Source organism: Gigantopelta aegis, chromosome 13, assembly GCF_016097555.1.
Source record: "Gigantopelta aegis isolate Gae_Host chromosome 13, Gae_host_genome, whole genome shotgun sequence".
Lineage (NCBI taxonomy): Eukaryota > Metazoa > Mollusca > Gastropoda > Neomphalida > Peltospiridae > Gigantopelta > Gigantopelta aegis.
The window spans coordinates 20,045,705-20,069,533 of NC_054711.1; the positions used below are offsets into that span (position 1 = coordinate 20,045,705).

Below are 23,829 nucleotides of genomic sequence, written 5' to 3' on the forward strand. Positions count from 1 at the left end.
TATTTTACGTGCATTGGGATCAAGAATTATAAAACCGCACACTCCCTGCCCCCATATATAAACACAAATACATACACTTCCACCACACACATCATTAATTTAATCTAAAATATATTATCAGCTAAAACGAATACAGAAGCCATTTACAATTTAAATTAGTATTTTATAAAGGTTACATCACCTTGCCATCGCCAACGCCTAGAATAAGATCACACGTCCTTTTGGCATTTGCAATTCTGCTGATCGAGTCATCAAGTGTATTGTCGTAGTTCAGGATGTCCCTTAAAATGTTCTGTTAAATATAAGAACACGAATGGATGTCTTACCGACAATCAGCACTTTATAAACTACGGCTGTTTATGGTTATTTCGAGGTTTTGTCGAGTGATAGACAGACCAAAACTCGCTTCCGCCTTATAGTATGTTCTTACTGATAAAGCGGTAAACGTTTATATCCACTTTCACATTAGCATGCCAGCACATACCATGGCATTTGATGTACCAGTCATTTGGACATTGTCTGGAATGGGAACAAAACCAAGTGGGTCGAGTACGATCGGTCTTGAGATCCATCACATCTACGATCGATCGCAACAGACAGCAATTAAAATTAGATTAAGATCTGAGGGTCATATACTGATGGAAAAAAAAGAAGGAAACACATAAATATTAACAGCAACCTTCCGCTAATAAAACTGGTATGGCCCACGGCACTAACTAAAGACCGCCGGTAGTAGGAGAGCATAGTGGATGGTTACAAGTGCCTCTTAATAATGCAGCGTACATGAACCGTAATTGTATATAATCACGAAGTTGAACTGAATTGATATATACCAGTAGTAAGACACTACTTTTGACGAGGAGAAACTCCATAATTTGAATATCTCGCCTCCCTGATTTGAATACTCCGCTTCTCTCTGATTTCAATATTCACCCTCCCTGATTTCAATATTCACCCTCCCTGATTTCAATATTCCACCTCTCTAATTTGAATAGTCCGTGTCTCTCTCTCTCTCTCTCTCTCTCTCTCTCTCTCTCTCTCTCTCTCTCTCTCTCTCTCTCTCTCTCTCTCTCTCTCTCTCGTTTCAATATCCAGCCTATCTGATTTCAATATCCCACGTCTCTGATTCGAATATCCCACATCTCTAAATTCAATATCCCACCTCGGTGATTCGAATATCCCGCCTCTCTGATTTGAATATCCCGCCTCTCTGATTTTAATATCCCACCATGATCGTGGTTTATTTCAGTAAAACGGACACGAGAAAGGTTTCAAAAACGTCTCACGGGGGGTCCAAAAATAAAACACTGGAAAATCAAATAAACATAACACCAAACATATTTGGTCAATCTTTATCAAACTTGGTATGCGCATTACTAAGGATACAATGGCGGAATGCTTGCTGTGTTTCACTTACTTTCTATATCATGTTGTTGTTAATTCTCAAGTTGTTGAATTTCGTAGAAATGTAAATGAGACTGAAAACCTATAACATTTCACACTTTTATATACTCACAAATTCAAAACGCGAACAGCAAACGCTTTCAATTTTTTCTTCAAGCTTCCTGTAGCTATATTTATATAAGAAATATAAAGAAACTACACTAAACTTTATTTGCCTCAGTATTACGGACTGTTTAGACATAACTGTCAGTTTGCAACCTTCCCCGTGAAATTGTCCATAAGTTCCAAGCTTAGAGTAGATATACTCTACCGTAAAAGGTATTCCAAATCTTGATTCATCACCAAATGTGTCGTCTGGAAATGAGACGCCTATTTCGGATATCGCCATTTTCTTAGAGTTCATTCCTGCAACAGGCATTTACGGCACATAACTTATAAATGCACGTGCACACACACACATACATAGACGTACGTGCACGCACATATTCATATATACATAGCATTAACCATACCTACCTACATAGGTACATGAAGGCATACGTGCAAAGATTCATACATAGACACATATATACATGCAAGCATATATCCATACCTGCCTACATCCATTTCCTACATCCATACCTACATACATGCATGCAAGCATATATCCATACCTGCCTACATCCATACCTACATACCTACCTACCTACCTACACACACACACACACACATACATACATACATACATACACACACACACCACACACACACACACACACACACACACACACACATATATATATATATATATATATATACGGTCTGGGTTTGATCCCCGTCGGTGGGCCCATTGGGCTATTTCTCGTTCCAGTCAGTACACCACAACTGGTATGTCAAAGGCCATGGGATGTGCTATACTGTTTTTCGGATGGTGCATATAAAATGTCCCTTGCTGCTAATCGAAAAGAGTAGTCCATGAAGTGGCGACAGCAAGTTTCCTCTCTCAATATATGTGTGGTCCTTAACTATATGTCCGACGCCACATAACCGTAAATAAAATGTGTTGAGTGTGTCATTTAATAAAACATTTCCTTCCTTATGAAAAATATATAATTCATACACACATACTGTATAACATACATACATACATACATATACTGAACAGCAATAAGAATACGAATGGTATTTATTTTTAGATAGCATTGTACAAAACTGATATAAACTAATGGAAAAAGCGAAAAGTGTTTTAACGTCAAGAATGTTAAAAGATAACAAGGGCAGACAACCCAGACATAATAATAACTATTCAATATCGTGTGTGTCCACCATTTGCATTCACAACTGCTACACACCTGGCCTCAGACCACAATTAATTTCGCTATATGTTTCTATATAGCCTTAGTGGCTATAACATGTTTTATTAATATCAGCAGGCCCGTGAAGTTTTGTATGTACCTTTGCCTGCATGGGGGAAACATACCCTGAAAAGGACAATCCCTGATGTCCAGCTCTTTCTCCCAGCATATTGGTTTAAACAGACACACCCTCTAAACCAGGCCGGAGTACACCCATTTTACACAAAACGCACTACTTTTGCATGGGCCGGAATTACTACAAAGAAGTCTTCAATGTCAGCAAGTTACACATGTTTACAAACTACATGCTATCCCCTGTCACTTCAGTCAAACAGTTGCCACTTCATAGCTGTCTGCCATGAAATAATCAGTCAAACAGCAGACTACTTGCGCGGTCAAATTTCCGGATTTTGGACAACCAAATGGGAAGATAACTGTAATCTGAGGCCTATCACCTTCTGTACACGGAACGGATCAGACGGTTGAGAATGGCCATGGGGATAAGGGGAAAGGTCTGAAGTATGATTGCCTGAAGCTGAGCTGCATTTCTTGGTCTTGGACGAACTTGATCAATTCTTCTTTTCAGCTCGTCCCATACATGTTCAATTGGATTTAAGTCGGCACCAAGGGCTGGCCAAGGCAAACGTCTGATGTTATGCTTCTGTAAGAAGTGAACCGTAGCCCGAGCTGTGTGTGGTCTGGCGTTATTACGCTGGAACATGTATTGCGGATGACGAGCAAAAAAAAGGCACTATATGGGGTCTAAGGGCCTGATCAATGTAACGCTGAGCTGTAATAGCATTACCCCTTCCCGGTCCAATATTCTGGAAGACAACTGGGCCAAGTATTTGATTCAGGCCAATTGCAGCCCATATCATAACACTTGGACCACCCCATGGATCTCTTTCCATCACACACTGATCATCATAACGATGTCCACGTCTGCGTCCTATTCGAACTCTTCCATCAGCATGGGATATGCAAACCCGACTTTCATCTGTAAAGATCACACGTCTCCACTGCTGATAACGCCAATTCCAGTGAAATGTGGCCCACTGTAAACGGTTCTGTCGGTGCTGCTGAGTCAAACTGGCACGACGGGCAGGACGACGACAACTGAGAGTGTTTATACAGAGTCTACGTCTAACTGTGTCACCACTGATGGGTCGGTTGTGGATTCCAATTGTCTGTCGAGCTGTTTCACTGGCTGTCAGGAATGGATCGCGAAGATGCAAGCGATGAATATGTCTGTCCTGTCGTCCTGTCGTTGGGCGGCGACACAAGGACGGCCACTTCATGGAAGGTCAGCAGTACTGTTGGTGGTGACAAAACGATCTTGAAGACGATAAATGGTTGCGATGTGAACGTTAAAAGCATTGACGACATTACTGACGCTTTCACCTGCCTGTAGGCGTCCGACTGCTTGTTCCCGCTGTTGTGAGGTAAGTCTTGGCATATTCGTACGACATAAATATTGGTGAATTAATTTTAAAATATTAACAAAACGAAATGAAAATACACCCATTACGTTTCATGCAGGTGAAAAATCTAACTTCTCAATTAATGTTTAGCCTCTTTAAAAAACTTGAGTTTCTTTTGCTGTTAAGTATATATATATATATATATATATATATATATATATATATATATATATATATATATCTATATATATATATATATATATATATATATATATATATATATATGCATACATTCAAACACATCCATGCTACATACCTACCTACCTACATATCTACCTACCTACATACACACATACACGATACATACATACACACATTAGATACATTAATAAAAACAAATCTATCACGTACCTGTTATTGAACCAATCCAGCCAGTCCAACCGAAGTTTGCCCAGTCGTGTCCAAATGACTGGTTAGCTGGGTGGTAGACAGTTACCTGAGGAAAATCCTTGAATGGTCCTGAAACAAAAAGGAAAATAATACTCGTTCAAAGTATCCTCGATACAGTTTAAACTACAGCACTTTAGTGTTTAGGTATATGGTTATGTTATCAGAATTTTAAAAGTAATAAAACTTTGTTAAAATTATCTTGATGAAATTTGAAAGAAAAGAGGACCCCCCCCCCCCCCCCCCCCTCCCCCTCCAAAACAAACAGAGTAAAGAAGCACGTGACTATAATAGTAGAATACCCCAATAAAATACAGATTAATAGAATCTGTCACCGTTGTGTGGTATAGATAAGGAAATTCCAACCAGAGGGACACAATGTTTTTGTTTTACCGAGGCCCTTACAAACATATTTTGTCCCGATGTTTGTTTATTGTGGAACGATTAGTAAAGATTTCACCTACAAACAATGAAACTCATTTAATCATACGCTGAAAAATATAGTCCATCTTATGCAACCGCATGAAAGTGCAACAACTTAACAATACATATTAAGTTGAAAATATTAATTTGTTTAAATATTTATAAAACAATGATACAACGTGAATATGGCAAACGGAATTTTAAAAACCATGAGTTATGACATCAATCGTCGTAAAACACGAGTTATGACGGCCACGTGTATGCAAAAATCGTTTAGCCCTCGGGTCGGACAAATTTATCTAACCCTAGGGTCAGACATATTTTTCTAGCACCGTGTCAAAGCTGGCTAACACTGTCAGACGGGCAATAAATAATATTCCACGTTTCAGCTCTGCATATTTGTCCTCATGGAAGGAAGGTAATGTTTTATTTAACGACGCACTCAACACATTTTATTTAGGTTATATGGCGTCAGACATATGGTTAAGGACCACACAGATATCGAGAGAGGAAACCTGCTTTCACAACTTCATGGGCCACTCTTTCCGATTAGCAGCAAGGGATTTTTTATATCCCACAGAGCTGGCGTCATATAACCGTAAATAAAATGTGTTCAGTACGTCGTTAAATACAACATTTCCTCCCGTCCTTTCTTCGTCCCTTCCTTCCATCCCACAAACAGGATAGTACATACCACGGTCTTTGTTACACCAGTTGTGGAGCAATCATTGTAATGAGAATTAGCCCAAATGGCCCACCAATGGGGATCGATCGTAGATCGATCGCGCATCAGGCGAACGCTGTATCACTAAGCTACATCCCGCCCTACGTCATCTTCATGGGAAATGATAGCGCTTATATATATATATATATATATATATATATATATATATATATATATATATATATATATATTTCGCGTGACTGGTGGCGAAAAATGCCTATTTTAAGCACGATTTCACATAAAGAGATGCTAAAGAAAATCATTATTTTAAAGGGACCCCTGCGTGTGCTGTAACCTCACCGTGGTGCACTGGTGTAACATTCTCTTTGAGAATGGCCAATACAGCACAAATTGAAGTTTAGAGTAAAAGTCAGTATCCTATCTGTGATATTTGTATTTGTATTTCTGCACACTTCTTTACACTGTTTTTATTTATATGTTGATCATCACCTTGTTTGTTTCCATTACCATAGTTTGACACCCAATAGCCGATGTATTTTTCGTGCTGGGGTGTCGTTAAACATTCATTCATTTATTATTTTAAAGGGAATGCCAGGATATTGCTGACACTGTTCTTTAATGGTTCATTTTTGAGGGACAAAATGTTAATGATTTAAAAGGCTTTGTCGGTCGGAGATGTGTTACAATAGCAGCAAACTCAGTACAGTCTCTTAAGAAAGATTGTACATGATTAGATGGGGGATTGGTGGGTGGGAGGGGGCAAATCGCACTTTGATGCAAAACGCATAGCTTTAAAAGAAATCATTGTAGTACGACTACCGAATACCTGAGCAGAAATCATCTAGTCCAATGGACTCTATCGAGTGCTGGGAACGGGACGTAGTCCAGTGGTATAGCGCACGCCCAATGCGTGGTCGGTCTAGCATCGACCCCCGTCAGTGGGCCCATTGGGCTATTTCTCGTTCCAACCAGTGCACCACGACTGGTATATCAAAGGCCGTGGTATGTACTATCCTGTCTGTGGAATGGTGCATATAAAAGGTCCCTTGCTACTAATGAAAAAACAAAAGCAGCGGGTTTCCTCTCTATGACCATATGTTTGACATCCAATAGCCGATGACTAATACATCAATATTCTCTAGTGGTGTCGTTAAACAAACAAGCTTCTTCCATCCAGTGTTGAGTTTGATTCAGTGAACTAGCGTGGGGGTGGCAGTCCTCTTTGTGCGATGCAACAGGATGGAATATCCTCGAGAGTGGCTGTCCTCCTATAGACGAGATTCTAAATAGAGATTCGTGGAATCAACTACTATCTTGTCAAATATCCATTCGACTCTGCATTATGCGGAGATACGGCCCTGATCAGGTATTGCGGTTTTGTCATTGAGATTTACAGACAAAGTCTACACACTCACCATCAACTGCCCAGTCAAGGGATCGCAGCTGCAGCAGAGAACCGGGTTTTAATACACTGCTTCCCCAGGCGCCCATCATCGAACACGATCCTTTACTGAGAAAATACAAATCCTTAATGCAAAGTACATGCTTCGTTTTTCATAAAGTTTAACATTTGTTTTAGAGCTGCAAACAGAAGTGGCCACCGTTATAATATCTGGTCAATCTGCTTAATTTGCTCTGTGCATACATGCTTTAAATATAATTTCATTTCAGGTGGATGAATATACAAAACAAAGAAACAAACAATTCTGTTCCACCCAAATCCCATTGAATCCGCTGTTGAACAGTATCTTAGGTCACATGGTGAGAGAAAGGCAGTTAGAGAGAGAGAGAGAGAGAGAGAGAGAGAGAGAGAGAGAGAGAGAGAGAGAGAGAGAGAGAGAGAGAGAGGGGGGTGAGGGGGAGACAGACAGACAGAGGGAGACAGACAGACAGATATAGAGAGATGCATGAATGAATAAATAAATTAATGGATGAGATTTATATATATATATATATATATATATATATAGAGAGAGAGAGAGAGAGAGAGAGAGAGAGAGAGAGAGAGAGAGAGAGAGAGAGAGAGAGAGAGAGAGAGAGACGAGACAGACAGACGGACAGACAGACAGAGGGAGACAAACATATATAGAGAGATGCATGAATGAATAAATAAATTAATGGATGAGAGAGAGAGAGAGAGAGAGAGAGAGAGAGAGAGAGAGAGAGAGAGAGAGAGAGAGAGAGAGAGAGAGAATTAATTAGTTCACCATTTAAATGAGCCCACCACCTGAATCTTGTTGGCCAACGTATTAATGAAATACCATTTTATTGATGCATATAACGTCTACATCAGTTAGTAATAATAGAATGGTGAGCCAGGATAACTTGCACACAAAGCAGTTGACAACACAACGGGTGATAACGGAAGAAGAAGAAATGTAACATTTTATTATACCTGTGACTGCTTAGTAAAATACTTGTAGGCCTATATTATAGTATTCAGAAATGAGATTGCAGGTTTGAACAAATTAGGATGACGGTTTAGAAAAAAAACGCCGCACGGTAGCTATGGATATGAAGTGTAAATGGACAAAAACAATAGCATATTGGTAAGTAAAGTCAGTTGAAAATGGTTTTCTACTACCGAAATTGTAAAATATAGCACTGGTTACTTACGTAAGTTCCCCTATTAAATGAATGTGTAATATTTTCTGGAAGGAAAAGAATCAGCATAGTGTCATTAATTCATATTTGAGTTAGAAGAAACGAAATACGATTTAGAATACATGAAAGAGTCATATTTTGATAATATCCCATCAGATCCATTTGCAAAGTTTGTCTACAGGAGAAACAATGTATTTCGTACCATAATATCAGCAAAGAAAGCTCCATTCAATTTTGTCTATAGGGAGAAGTAATGCACTTCTTACCATGCAATCAGCACCAAATTCACCATCCAAGTTTGCCTAAAGGGAGAAATAATGCACTTCTTACAATGAAATTAGCACTAAATTCACCATCCAAGTTTGCCTATAGGGAGAAATAATGCACTTCTTACAATGAAATTAGCACTAAATTCACCATCCAAGTTTGCCTATAGGGAGAAGTAATGCACTTCTTACCATGACATCAGCACCAGATTCACCATTCAGTTTTGTCTAAAGGAAAAATAATGCACTTCTTACCATGAAATCAGCACCAGATTCACTATCCAATTTTGTCTAAAGGAAGAACTAATGCATTTCTTACCATGTCATCAGCACCAGATTCACCAGCCAATTTTGTCTAAAGGGAGAAGTAATGCACTTCTTACTAAGAAATCAGCACCAAATTCACCATTCAATTTTGCCTAAAGGCAAAAATAGTGCACTTCTTACCATGAAATCAGCACCAGACCCATCGGCCAATCCTCTAGCTTCCTCAAAGAAGGAGGATTCAGTGTATTTGGCAGTTGCTGCCAGCTCCAGATCCAGTGCAGCATCTAATCTGAAGATATTAAACGAAACATAATCTCGGTCATTGTTCAGGTATGAGGTCTACACATGACTTGATCATTGTTCAGGCATGAGGTCTACACATGGCTTGATCATTGTTCAGGCATGAGGTCTACACATGGCTTGATCATTGTTCAGGCATGAGGTCTACACATGGCTTGATCATTGTTCAGGCATGAGGTCTACACATGGCTTGATCATTGTTCAGGTATGAGGTCTACACATGGGATCGTAACTCGAAGTAGTCGTGAAGGACCATACAACTCACGGTAGTCAAAAACAATATTAAATCTAAACGACCAAACCGTAATACATGATCAGGGCAGTATATAAAAGTTCGTTTTGTTTAACGACACCAGTAGAGCACATTGCAAAGCTAAAGTGATCACTTAACAAATTGCCAAACACAAGTTTGTTTTGTTTAACGACACCAGTAGAGCACATTTCAAAGCTAAATTGATCACTTACCAAATTGCCAAACACAAGTTTGTTTTGTTTAACGACACCAGTAGAGCATATTTCAAAGCTAAAGTGATCATTTACCAACTTGTCAAACACAAGTTTGTTTTGTTTAACGACACCAGTAGAGCACATTTCAAAGCTAAAGTGATCACTTACCAACTTGCCAAACACAGGTTTGTTTTGTTTAACGACACCAGTAGAGCACATTTCAAAGCTAAATTGATCACTTACCAACTTGCCAAACACAAGTTTGTTTTGTTTAACGCCACCACTAGCCACAACTAAGTGCACATTTGATTACTTCATCAACTTCTGTCATTTCAGTACACGAAAGTTAAAAATGTGTTTTGTTTAAAGACACCACTAGAGCACATTGATTAATTAATCATCAGCTATTGGATGTCAACCGTTTGATAATTCTGACACAGTCAGAGGAAACCCGGTACATTATTGTTCCGATGCAGCAAGGGATCTTTATATTCACTTTCCCACAGACAGAATAGCACATACCATGGTCTTTGATATACCAGTCGTGGTGCACTGGTTAGAACGACAAAAAACTAATCAGCTGAATGGAGCCACTGAGGTGGTTCGATCCTGTGACACAAGGGCAGTAAATCTGAACAAGAAGTTTGTTTTGTTTAACGACACCACTAGAGCACATTGATTAATTAATAAACGACTATTGGATGTCAAACAGTTCGTAATTCTTACGCATACTCGTAGTCATCAGAGGAATCCCGCTATATTTGTTCTAATGTATCACAAAATATTTGATATGCACTTTCCCGCAGACAGGATAGCACATACCACAGTCTTTGTCCAGTTGCGGTGCACTGGTTACAAAGAGAAAGGAAGATACAATCAGCTGAATGGATCCACCGAGGTTGTTCGATCCTGCTACACAAGGACATTATACCTGAACAACGCAGAGTGCGTACATCTGCACGACGCATAAGTGTGCAACTTGAACTACACCTGTGGAGTCACAGTATTGTCTCAACGCTCCATTCTTTTTCAGTAATGAAGAGGTGAAACCCTACTTAATTAACCCACGAAAATCATTGGTGTTAAACTCCATACTAACATATATTCACATCAAATTATTATTTAGTGGTGTATTTTAAGTAGGGGAATGTCCGAGTAACTCTCCATTCCTGAAGAATAGTGGGACTCGGCCCTAGCGGGTCTCGTCTCCATATTTTTCAGGAATGGATAGTTACTCTGACATCTACCAAATGCATTCGTTTCTAGATGAACGACAGGGCATGGACGTAAATTTATTTTGTACCATTAAAATGTGCAAGATGATATAATTCAAATCCTAATGTTAACTATATTGCTGGGGCGTTGTTAAACAATATTAATTGCTTTCGTTTCTGGAAAAAATGTTTTATTATTTATTTATTTTATTGTTTTATTTTTTTTTTCAGACGAGAATGTACAGTAAAACAACAACAAAAATATGGTACATGTTCTAACACTCACCCTAAATTTGCTACATCTTGTAGAAACCATTCCTTGAAATGAAGTGTTTTATTTAATGCCTGGGTCTGAAAATCAAATTCAATTTATTAGTTAAATATTAGATTCCTTTTTCAATTCTGGAGATTTCCAACTAATTGCAAGGACCATACTCCATGTACGCGGATATCAAACTGGTCACAAAGTCTATTTTCCATTTACGCGGTTCAGACATTGCTGTCGAACACTAGAATCGATTTCAAACTGGTCACGAGATGCTTTCTCCATGTACGCGGATTTGACATTGCTGACGAAAACTAGAATCGCTTTCAAACTGGTCACGAAGTCAGTTCTCCATGTACGCGCCTGTGTTATGGCTCACTAGCTAATTTCATCTAAATACAATTAAATTCCATACACAAGGCTCTCGTCTGATTTATACCAGCCCATTTTGCGTTCGTCAGATATATTATTTCCGGAAAATAGTTTTCAATACCGAAATTTTGGTATATTTAAATTTGCTCGGTACGGTAAATCGGTATTGACATAATACGATACCGAACGGTGTATACGGTATACCGTCCAGCTCTATTGAAGACTAGGATCGAGTTCAAACTGGACACGAAGTTCATTCTCCATGTACGCAGTTTTTTAATACTGCTATGGGGTGGGGTTTAGCTCAGTCGCTCGAGTGCTCACTTGAGGTGTTTGCGTCTCAGGATCGAACCACCTCGATGGATCCGTTCAGCTAATTGTTGTTCTTTCTTTCCACCAGTGCACCACAACTAGACATAGATCGTGGTATGTGATTTTCTCTTTGTGGGGAAAGTGCATATAAAATATCCCTTGCTGCATTAGGAAACATGTAATGGATTCCTCTGATGACTACTATAGTACTGTCGGAAATAGAATAAAAATGATTTTCGTCGATTATTTCTTACATATTAAACTGAGAAGTAAAGATTTTCTAAATATGTATTTAAGGATAGTCTACCTAATTTAGCATTTACTTGTTTTTCGCTCTCATTGATGTACAAAGTGGTGTTTACTCCTGAAATTAAAAGAAAGATGTCAGTAAACAGGTGATTGTGTGCACTTTATTGGAACAGACTATAACAAATTTTGGTCAGCATGTGTCAATTTCATTGATGTTACAATATGTGAGATTTACCCCTATCCCACTCCAAAACAAAATATTTGTAGACATTTATAAGTAACTTGTGAAGAAAACTTTACAAGAACCATTCTGAGTTTGTGATCTATTATACCGGTATTATAGGTGCTATCTCAAAGTTGCATAATGATAGCTATTGCAAATTCTGATTTTATTAAATTTTGCTTTAACAGTTAAAGACTACACCTTTAACTATATGCCCATAAATGATTATAGGAAGTAATTTTATCTACTAGTAGAAAATACATTTCTATTGGAGAATGTTTATCACAGATGCTCACATATAGCTTCTAATATAACACCTTTAAGTGGTTGTGTAAATTTCTAATGTACTTATATTGAATTTATATTCACTAAATATGCTTACCATAATTAATAATTTATGCTGCAATATTATTCAAAATAATCAGTTAATTTGCAGTTTTAACTTAAAATTTTATTTAAGGGTAAATGGAATTGACATGTATATCATCAAAATATTGTATAGTCTGTTCCAATAAAGGTCACCAATATCCCGTTTACTGACATCTGTATTTAAACAACACCTTGCGCAAATAAGTAAATGCTAAATTAGGTAGTGTATCATTAAATAGGTATTTACGACATAATTACTTCTCAGTTTAATATTAAAGACATAATTGAAGAACGTCATTTTTATTCTATTTCCGACACTACTTTAGTCAGAATTATCAAATGATTGACATCCAATAGTCGATGATTAATTAATCAGTTTGCTTCAGTGGTGTCGTTAAACAAAACAAAATCGTTGACATTCCTGTCGATAACTATAAAATCGATTTCAAACTAGTTATAAAGGTCGTCCTCCACCTATGCGGTTTTGACTTTGCTGTTGATAACTATAGAATCGATTTTAAACTGGTTATAAAGACCGTTCTCCACGTATGTGGTTTTGACATTGCTGTCGATCACTATAGAATCGATTTCACGCTTGTTATAAGGGCTAGATCGGGAAGAAATTACATGGATTTCAAAGGCGAAGTGGTAATAATAATAATAATAATAATAATAATAATAATAATAATAAATACTACTACTAATGCTGTTGCCGCTACTGCTACTACTATTGCTACTACTTTTAATGTGTTTAGAACTTGTTTAAATAAATAAAAACGTCATTATGTTTTGTTTGTGTAAAGAAAATACAAAGCTATTTACCACTTGTTCTTCCAGATACTGCCAAACTTGATCTACCATGTCCTTTGCTTTTTTATTCTGCAAAATGCCATGAGCGTATCCCATGTCATAGGGCAAACCTGAAAACAGTCAACTTTCGTTTCTATAACATCAACTGTGTGAGTGCGTGCATGCGCGCGCGCGTGTGAGTGAGAGCGAGAGAGAGAGAGAGAGAGAGAGAGAGAGAGAGAGAGAGAGAGAGAGAGAGAGAGAGAGAGAGAGAGAGAGAGAGAGAGAGAGAGAGAGAGAGAAGAGAGCAAGAGATGAATGAATGAATGGATGAATGAATAAATTATTGGATGTTTAACGACACCCCAGAAAACAAATATGCATCAGCTATAATGAGTGTGTGTGAGAGAGAGAGAGAGAGAGAGAGAGAGAGAGAGAGAGAGAGAGAGAGAGAGAGAGAGAGAGAGAGAAAGAAGGACATATCTAAAGATAGATAGAGAGACAGAGCGAAGCAGCGGAGACATAGAGGTGTGTGTGTGTGTGTGTGTGTGTGTGAGCGCGTGTGTGTTTGCGTGCCTGCGATCTATAACCATATACCTTTTTTATGGAGAGTGAGAGGGATAAATAAAGATAGAGTGAGATAGATAACCTACGGATATTGGTTAGGCCTAGTAGTGCTCTCGGAATGCTTGATCAAACAGTATACGTTATGTTTGCTTACCCCACACATGAACGATGTCAAATGTGTCCTGTTCCGAGCCAACTGTATACTGTTTACCATTAGGAACTATTTTAACAAGGCGAGGCGTTCTTCTGTCTATAGATATGTGATTCGGCTTCGCTTTGGGGTCCGGCTGAAAATCAAGACATTACGCATACACAAACTATTTTGAAAGATTGTTTTGTTTAACGACATAACTGGAATCACAACGCAATTGAAATCAATAACATTTTGTTAATTTCAATCTGGTGAAATTAAAATTATAATTTAGTATAACATATTCCCTTAACATCTAACCAAAACAATTATTTTATTTTCAATAGTGTCGATATCGTGGCTTTTAATTTAATGGGACATTCCTGAGTTTGCTGCATTGTAAGATGTGTCCAACTAATAAAATAGTTCTACGATTAAACTTACATATTAAATATGTTTTCATGTTTAGAATATCAGTGTCCGTATAATCAATGTGTTTCTGGTCGCCTTAATATTTGTAAGAAGCTTAAACTGAATTTTGTCTTCAAATAATGTCGTATGTACGACAAGAAAAATGAAGATATTTTAGAAAATAAAATGAAATATAACCTAGTACAAACATTAGGACGATCAGAAATACGTTTAATATACAACCACTAATATTGTATGCAGAAAAATATATTTAATATGTAATTACAATCGTTAAAAGGTCTGTGTTAGTCAACAAAATCTAAAAAATTGCAGCAAACTGAGGAATATCCCTTTAAAACAAAACTGAAGCACCATAACGATATGCCTGTCTACATACATACCTTACCGTGACAGTATGCCGCATAGAGTAATCCTATTAGTTGACTGGTGATTACAATGGACACAAAAACACGAATCATTTTGCAGTTTTCACTCAATACTGTTTTCGTTCATTATTTATCGAGTTTACTGAACAAAGTTATCACGTGGTGCAAATTATAATGTGAAAATGCCATCTGTGTAACGTTATCTCGTTTCTTTGTGGCTAGAAAAGAGATACATGCCAACTACACGTGTGTAAACACATACATTTACTAATCATCGGCTATTGGATGTCAAAGTTTAATTTTGACATGTAGTCTTAGAGATGAAACGGGCTACATTGTTTTCGTTAGTAGCGAGGGATCTTTTATATACACCATCCCACATACAGGATAGCACACACCACGTCCTTTGATATACCAGTCGTGGCAACTATATATGCATAGTATAAATGAAAAGACAACAGGTCGCAGAAGTTCAAAGCTTTGGTTTAGGAATTATATTCAAGAATAGCGATCCATAAGAGAGAGAGAGAGAGAGAGAGAGAGAGAGAGAGAGAGAGAGAGAGAGAGAGAGAGAGAGAGAGAGAGAGAGAGAGAGACACATACACACACGCACACACACACACACACACGTGTCGACTCCCTAAACATGGAAGATCCCTAGAGTCCCTAAACTGTCAAGAACATCTACGTAGACACTGCATAAGTTCCTGATGAACACAAATTAGCACAAACATGACTAGCAACAACGTTTGTTCCATCACAACCACAATCATACCCATCGTTAGAAGAATTTCATTTTCGTGGAATCACACATCACACTGGCATCACACTGATGGCGATCAGATACCAGCAATAGTATTTTTATGAGTAATGAGAATCCATCCAATGATGAGAAAAATTACGTCAGACAGGAGCACGTGACCAGTAAAGCTGGTAATGCAACTTGTGATCACAAAGCATGAGAAGCTCATGCAAATGACAGGACGCTGGAATGTCGAAGGGAGTAGTTACACGTATATTTACTGAACTGTTTATGACCAGAAAGTAAATTACATTATATATGCAATTATTTGGGGCATAGGAACGTTTTTTACCACGAGCACATATATATATATATATATATATAAACACACACACACACACACACACACACACACACACACACACACAATGCATACATACATACATACACACATACATTCGTACACACATACATATATACAAACACACTCATGCATACATGCATACATATACATACACACATACATACACCCATACATACATACACCCATACATACATACACCCATACATACATACAAACACACACATACATACATATATACATACATACATACATACATACATACATACATACATACAAGCACACACAAATACATACACACATTCGTACACACATACATAGATACAAAGACACACATACATACATACATATGCATACATACATACATACATACATACATACATACATACATACACCCATACATACATACACCCATACATACATACACCCATACATACATACACCCATACATACATACAAACCCACACAAATATATACATATCAGTATATCAGTCTAACTAAAATCCATCTTGGATCTGGACCGCTGCTAATAAAACATTTAGAGTACAATCTCAAATGACGTCGCATGCATACAGTTTGTATGGCGTTGACATGACATTAGTGTCTCAGAATCTATTAGAATCTCGAGTCTAGACCCTAAACGTCTTATAAACACCAGGCCTGTTCACCTGTTCACCAGTTTGGTACTCAGATTCGGTCTGGTTTATGGACTAATATCTATGCATGATAAATAACTGACTTTTATGGGTCCAACATTATAATCATTTTATAATTAACTCAAGTATATCAACATTATAATGCGTGCCACTCGGCATACTAATACATTATAGCGGTTTCCTCAAGGATCCTCGGCAAACAATATATCGAACAACACACACACGCACATATTTCATGTTGTTCGAGATACACTTAATTGTGTAAATAGACAGTCAAAAGGGGCCTAATCTTTCAATAAACATTGATAAATTTACTAGACCCAAAAACCTAAAGGGATTCGAACTTAATACTAGGTAAGAAGAATTATAATATGAAGTTTCTTTGCTTAAATGTATGTGTTTGTTGCTATCACATTAAGGACTAAGCACGCTTTCCTAGGCACACACCTCGACTACTAGTTGGTATTGGTTGTCAGACAAATGTCGGTGTTGTGGCCTTACACCTCCCCACTGAGCCCTTAAAGGGACAGACCCTCGTGTTAACCGTAGAAAATAGACACTAAGTGTAGTTAATTTACAAACCTGTAACTCATTTGGATAAAGTTACAACAGAAGTGAAAGAAGAGTTTGTGACGTTAAAACCAGACTAGAATTCAAATCAATAACCGCTACTTCTCAGACGCACGTATGGTTTTGTTTTGTTGTTGTTGTTTGTTGCTTTTTGTGTTTGTTTGTTTGTTGTTGTTGTTTTTGTTTTTTTTGTTGTTGTTTTTTTGTGTGTTTTTTTTTTTTTTGGGGGGGGGGGGGGGTTGGGGGTGTGGTTTAATATGAAAAACATGTTTTTCCTGGTATTAAAAAAAAAACCCACCAGGATGAGCAGAAGCAATTCGGTTCGACGGAAATGGACAATCTGAAGATTAAAATATAAGTAATGTTTGATTTCAGTGAACATAAATAGCTCTAATAGTGGAACACAAATATGTTGTAGTGTTTAAACACTAGGGTCTGTCCATTTAAAACTCACTCTTGTTGGGGGCAGATATCGGGGTTCGAACCCAATACCTTCTAGTCTGATATCCCATGGCATTACTACTACGCCGCTGAGGCCGGTCAGAGGAGCTTTGATATAATGTTTTATTTCAAGGTCAAAGTTCACAATTGTGTATTGTTATTGCGATGGCGTGTTTGGTGTAGCACTAACTTGACAGATCGTGTTTCAATACATATTTGTTTAAATCAACATAGCTATTTTTCGTTCTATAAATTGACAATGTTCTCGGTTATGTTTTGTTAATGTGATGGTGTGTTACGTCGTCGGTGATATAGTTTATAGTTTGGTGTAGCACTAACTTGACAGATCGCATTTCAATACATATTTGTTTAACGTAAACACAGCTATTTTTTTTCTATCAGTTGACGGTCAAAGTTCTCTATTGTGTATTATTAATGTGACGGTGTGTTACGGCGTCTGTAGCGTATGTTGTTTATAGTTTATAGTGTGATGTAGCACTAACTTGGCATATCGTGTTTCAATAGACATTTATTTTACTAAACATAAACAGGTTGTTCGGGATTTTGTTTTCGTTTCTTTTTTCTTCCTATTAAATCACGTGATCATTGAAATCCAGAGTACCGGTGTTAGTACCTGCATTGCAGACGTCTTGTGACGACCAGCTTATTAACTCTGTATTAACAGCGGAGGTAAGTAGAGTACTTTTTAAACATATCATGTAGGAATACACTATTAGTAAATGCAGTGCATGTTGGCTTTAATACAATTAAAAACACGTTTAGCTGTTTACAATATACTCCAGAGGCGGGTGCTATGCATCGTTGTATGTCATCTGAGATTAAATAAAGTATTGCTATTTCCTGGTCTGTTTGGTGCAATCCTATTAACACTGTCTTGTGATACACATTTCTAACGTACTCGGAATTCGGGAATTGATGCCAACTATCCCGATTTTTTTTTTAATTCACTCGATTTTGTTTTTTAAGCAACTAATTATTATTACATTCTACATTCTTAGAATTAAATATATGTATCACTCATTTCAACCTGAGGTCCGTTTTGTCTTAGTTTTGTGCCATTACCAAGGCCGCGGGCGTGTATTTATTGTTAACAGCCGACCAATGAAAATGTCGAGTAAACTGAAGCCATATATGAAACTTGTCTTTCTTATTTTATATACTCGAATAGTTTATGTATTCATTTTACAGATATTTTAAATATCATAGACTTATGTTCCTACGGGGCAGGCATAGTTTCTATGGCGATGTATGCAATTTTGCCACCGTGGATGAAACCATGAATATATAACAGGAGAACGCTACGATCGTACAAAACAAAAACACAAAACAAACAAACAAACAAACAAAATAACAAGAACCGACAATTGCCTTCTTTCCATTGGCGTTCAGATGCAACATTTGACTAAATAGTATTTGGCCATCACTAATCTATTATCATGACACATCCATGGCATTAATATACTTACCGATAGTATTTTATTTAAGTTAAATAATAACGCGATTTGTATACTGGCTCCCCAAAAGTGTTACTATAATAGTAATGTAAGCGTAATGCAAAACGGCAGCAAGTCTTAATGTGGGTAGCGGACGCCTCGTCCCCGAACCAGTTCGCCACAAATCAGTTCGACCCCACTACATGTATATGATGAAATAGTACATATGTGGCAATGTATCTACATAAAAATAACATTGGTCCCAAATCTGTTTGTCACTTTATTCTAATCTGTAGGTGGGAGTCTTAAACTATAATAGAATATTTGCTAATAAAGTGATTTTGTTTGCGTATGTGAACTTGTTTATGATTTTTGATGTGTGTGTTTCGGGGGGGGGGGGGGGGGGGGGGGGGGGGGAGAGTCTTTTTATGAGGAAGTTCCAATTCACATATAAATAATTATATACTCATTTGTATTGTCGTTTTGCAAATATATGTTAAACATGACATTTTTCGCATTGACTAAAATTACTTTTCTCAAAATGACGTTTTCGCACGCTTTAAATTATTGTTTTGAAAAGGGCGTTCGTGTGCATAAAAATTAAAATGTCAGAAAATTCCGGAAATACATTTCCATTAGGTTGGTCGCCCTGATACAATAGTAAATAAAACGATGCGTACTGTGTTATGGCCGCCATTTTGGTCTACAGACTGGTGTAGTCTTGATACGAGATAACTTTATTTGAATAAATTCACTACAGAGTAAATAGTTAGAGATATCACAATAAAGCAAGACTATACCATTCCATAAACCAAAATGGCGGCCATAACGCTGCAAGCGTCGTTTTATTTATTTGTTCACTATGGTAGGCTATGTATTACAGTTTTATTTATTTCCAAACCGATTATATTTTAAATTGCACAAACAGTTGTCATTGTTTGTTATTTCCAAAACACCTTTACGTTTCTCTTACGTCAAACTTACAACCCCCCCCCCCCCCAAAAAAAAAAAAAAAAAAAAAAAAATACCAACAACACAAAACAACAACAACAACCCCAAAACAACAACAAAAAACCCCAACAAAAAACAACAACAAACAAACAAACAACAACAACAACACCCCAACAGTTTTATAAAAGGATAGGACGAACTATAGTCTTCTGAATTCGCCACAAAATCCAGCGCCACTATGTACACAATTGCAAACGATCATACTTTCTAGACCATGGAACACAATTTGCGAATTACATGCAACATAAAATTCTTAGCAAATTATGTGCGTGTCTTTGACCATTCATGCTCCGTACTAATACATATCTTAGTGTCAAGACTAATAGAGTCAAAATGTGGTTTATTTTCAGTTCACGTCAGTAGTTGTTTACAATGGATGACTTTTACGACCAACTTTTTCTGAATATTCACCAAGAGATGATCAACGGTTCGTTCACTGACATGCAGGTGCTTTGCACGGATGGGACAATAACCGGAAGTCGCCTCGTTCTTGCGTCGCTTTCGCCTTATTTCCGGGCCATGCTTATATCAGATACGACAGAGAGTAGGACGGGCGTCCTGGAACTTCCCTCTGTGTCTCTGCCAGTGTTTCAGGACATTCTCAAGATGATATTTTGCAGAGTGAACCTTGTGGATGAAGACAACTGCATGCAGGTTATGGATGCTGCCGATATGATGCAGCTTGATCACATTAAACAGCTCTGTAAGATCTACCTGAACCAAAGTCTCGTACTAACTCCTGAGAATTGCCTACATTGGTGGAGAACCCTGAAAAACTACAATTTCCTTGATTTGTCAAAACGGGCGCTTTCCTGTTTTACTGATAACTTGGCTGATCTTCTTAAAACGGAAAATGTTATTCAGCTGTCAAGGACAGAACTTCTGGAAATTATTTCAAGCGATGACTTGACCTGTAAAGAAGATGACATTCTGAAAGCCGCCATGCAGTGGATTGAACATAATAACCCGGATGTGGATGATTGTCAGTATATTTTTGAAAATGTGCGACTGGATATTATTAATCGACAGTTTCTTGTGAATGAGGTTGTTTGTGCAAAGTTCGTCCTTGAAAATAATGCTGTGATGAACATGATACAACAAGTTATACGTTCACCCCAGCCACAAATTAGAAGCACAACGAGGTTTGTTGCCAACCGACCTGATGTGTTCGTACTTCACCACAACGGCAAGTTACTGCTATCTTGTTTCACGTCAGAAGAGAAGTGGGAAGACGTCCTGCCAGCTCCAGTAGACCCTGGATCGGATTATTCAGCAGCGAGTTTGGAAGGCAAGATCTACATTACTGGTGGCCTTTATCATGATAAATGTACACTTGTGTATGACACCATTAGAAAAGTGTGGAACAGAGGCCCAGATCTCAACCATGGACACTGGTATCACTGTACAGCCACAGCTAGTTCTAAAGTGTATGTAATAAGCGGTTGGGATACCAGTGCAATAGAAGAGAAGAGCGAGAGTGAGGAGCAGTGGCAGGTGGTTGGTGATTTGAGATTGGTCAGAGTGGATGCTTTTCCTCTTATAGTTGGTGAGAACATCTTCGTTATGGGAGGACAGATACACTGGCGAAAATCAGATCTCATTCAGTGTTTTAACACTAGAACCTGCGCTGTCACCAAACTGGATACAAAGTTGCTCTGCAGCTCCTCTACACTAAGAGGATCTGTTCACCTACCAGATGTATATCTGTTGGACAATGGTGGCAACATGATGCACATCCAAGTCACTGACAGAAACGGAGAAATCCAGATTGAGAGTAAACTCCTAGCAGAATGGAAATGTGGTGATTTCTTTGGTATCGTTCGCCGAAACAGAAACCTGCTGAGGTTTACAACAAGTGGAATCAGGAAATTCAACCTGGCTGAAGGCAAAGAAGACGAGGGTACATTCATAGAACCACATAGAAGTGATTTTGTGTACAACGTCCTGACAATGTGACACGGGATATACTACAAGGCTACGCCATTAATCACAGTGTTACTGGCAGTCCTGATGTCCAAGACAAGAACGACATATATGGATATGTCTAGTTATTACATTATGATAAATCAGTTTGTGTTCATGCACATATGAAACACGGTAATGATTGTTCATTAAACGCTGTTATTATTTCTTCTTTTTTTTATTCACAGACAAGAATACAATTTATTTGAATGTATAATAATTTTCCATTATCTTCCTTGAGACAAAGCTTGTACTAATAAAATCACCAAAATTACCAATTCACTTTTCTTGCAAGATCGTTTACTACATGGAAACTCAAACATAACGACTGGTTACCGTCGGTAACACATTGGACTATTTTTCGTGGTATCCAGCGCACTATGACCAGTATATTAAAAGCTGTGCTGTGTGTGTTCTTGTCTGTGGGATGGTGCATATAAAATAGTCCAAGCTACTAATGGAACAATGTAGCGGGTTTCCTCTCTAAGACTTTATGCCAGAATTACAAATATCTGACATCCAATTGCCGATGATTAATAAGTCAATGTGCTCTAGTGGTTTCGTTAAACAAAACAAAAATGTATCCGACATAAGAGAACAGTCCCGTACCAAATGATTGGATTCAACTAGAACTGAATTTTCATTAAGTGAATACAAATGATTATTTACAGAGTATGTGGTCATGTCTAGGTCTGGATTCGAACCCATATCCATTGGCATAGTGCATCGTTATTTGCTGTAATGCTACGTGTTAGATCGTAACCACACGCGTTCATTATGAAACAAACGTTTATTTCAAAACTTATGTCTATTATTACATAACTTAGTGAATATTGTCGATTATTCTATCAAAACTTATGTCTATTGTTACATAACTTAGTGAATATTGTCGATTATTCTATCAAAACTTATGTCTATTGTTACATAACTTAGTGAATATAGTCGATTATTCTATCAAAACTTATGTATAGTATTACATAACTTAGTGAATATAGTCGATTATTAGATAACTTAGTGAATATAGTCGATTATTCTATCAAAACTTATGTTTATTGTTACATAACTTAGTGAATATAGTCGATTATTCTATCAAAACTTATGTCTATTATTACATAACTTAGTGAATATAGTCGATTATTACATAACTTAGTGAATATAGTCGATTATTACATAACTTAGTGAATATAGTCTATTATTACATAACTTAGTGAATATAGTCGATTATTACATAACTTAGTGAATATAGTCGATTATTCTATCAACACTTATGTCTATTGTTACATAACTTAGTGAATATTGTCGATTATTCTATCAAAACTTATGTTTATTGTTACATAACTTAGTGAATATAGTCGATTATTATTACATAACTTAGTGAATATATTATTACATAACTTAGTGAATATAGTCGATTATTACATAACTTAGTGAATATAGTCTAGTTACATAACTTAGTGAATATAGTCTATTGTTACATAACTTAGTGAATATAGTCGATTATTCTATCAAAACTTATGTCTATTATTACATAACTTAGTGAATATAGTCGATTATTACATAACTTAGTGAATATAGTCGATTATTCTATCAAAACTTATGTCTATTGTTACATAACTTAGTGAATATAGTCGATTATTCTATCAAAACTTATGTCTATTATTACATAACTTAGTGAATATAGTCGATTATTACATAACTTAGTGAATATAGTCTATTGTTACATAACTTAGTGAATATAGTCTATTAT

The 23,829-nt window shown here is 37.2% G+C and overlaps 2 protein-coding genes across 2 annotated transcripts; one reads left to right on the plus strand and one right to left on the minus strand.

Annotated features, from left to right (window-relative positions):
* Window positions 1-77: 77 nt before the first annotated feature.
* On the minus strand, window positions 78-15,399 carry LOC121387808 (protein dcd1B-like). The gene is made up of 10 exons (XM_041519020.1): window positions 14,901-15,399; window positions 14,113-14,245; window positions 13,425-13,522; window positions 11,099-11,163; window positions 9,032-9,140; window positions 8,331-8,365; window positions 7,130-7,224; window positions 4,571-4,678; window positions 1,715-1,809; window positions 78-292 (listed from the first exon to the last, which is right to left on the minus strand). The coding sequence occupies exons 1-10, from the start codon at window positions 14,976-14,978 to the stop codon at window positions 173-175; spliced, it is 936 nt and encodes a 311-aa protein (XP_041374954.1). The 5' UTR covers window positions 14,979-15,399; the 3' UTR covers window positions 78-172.
* Window positions 15,400-18,284: 2,885 nt separating this feature from the next.
* Window positions 18,285-22,425, plus strand: LOC121387692 (kelch-like protein 24). The gene is made up of 2 exons (XM_041518882.1): window positions 18,285-18,345; window positions 20,471-22,425. The coding sequence occupies exon 2, from the start codon at window positions 20,493-20,495 to the stop codon at window positions 22,074-22,076; it is 1,584 nt and encodes a 527-aa protein (XP_041374816.1). The 5' UTR covers window positions 18,285-18,345; window positions 20,471-20,492; the 3' UTR covers window positions 22,077-22,425.
* Window positions 22,426-23,829: the final 1,404 nt, after the last annotated feature.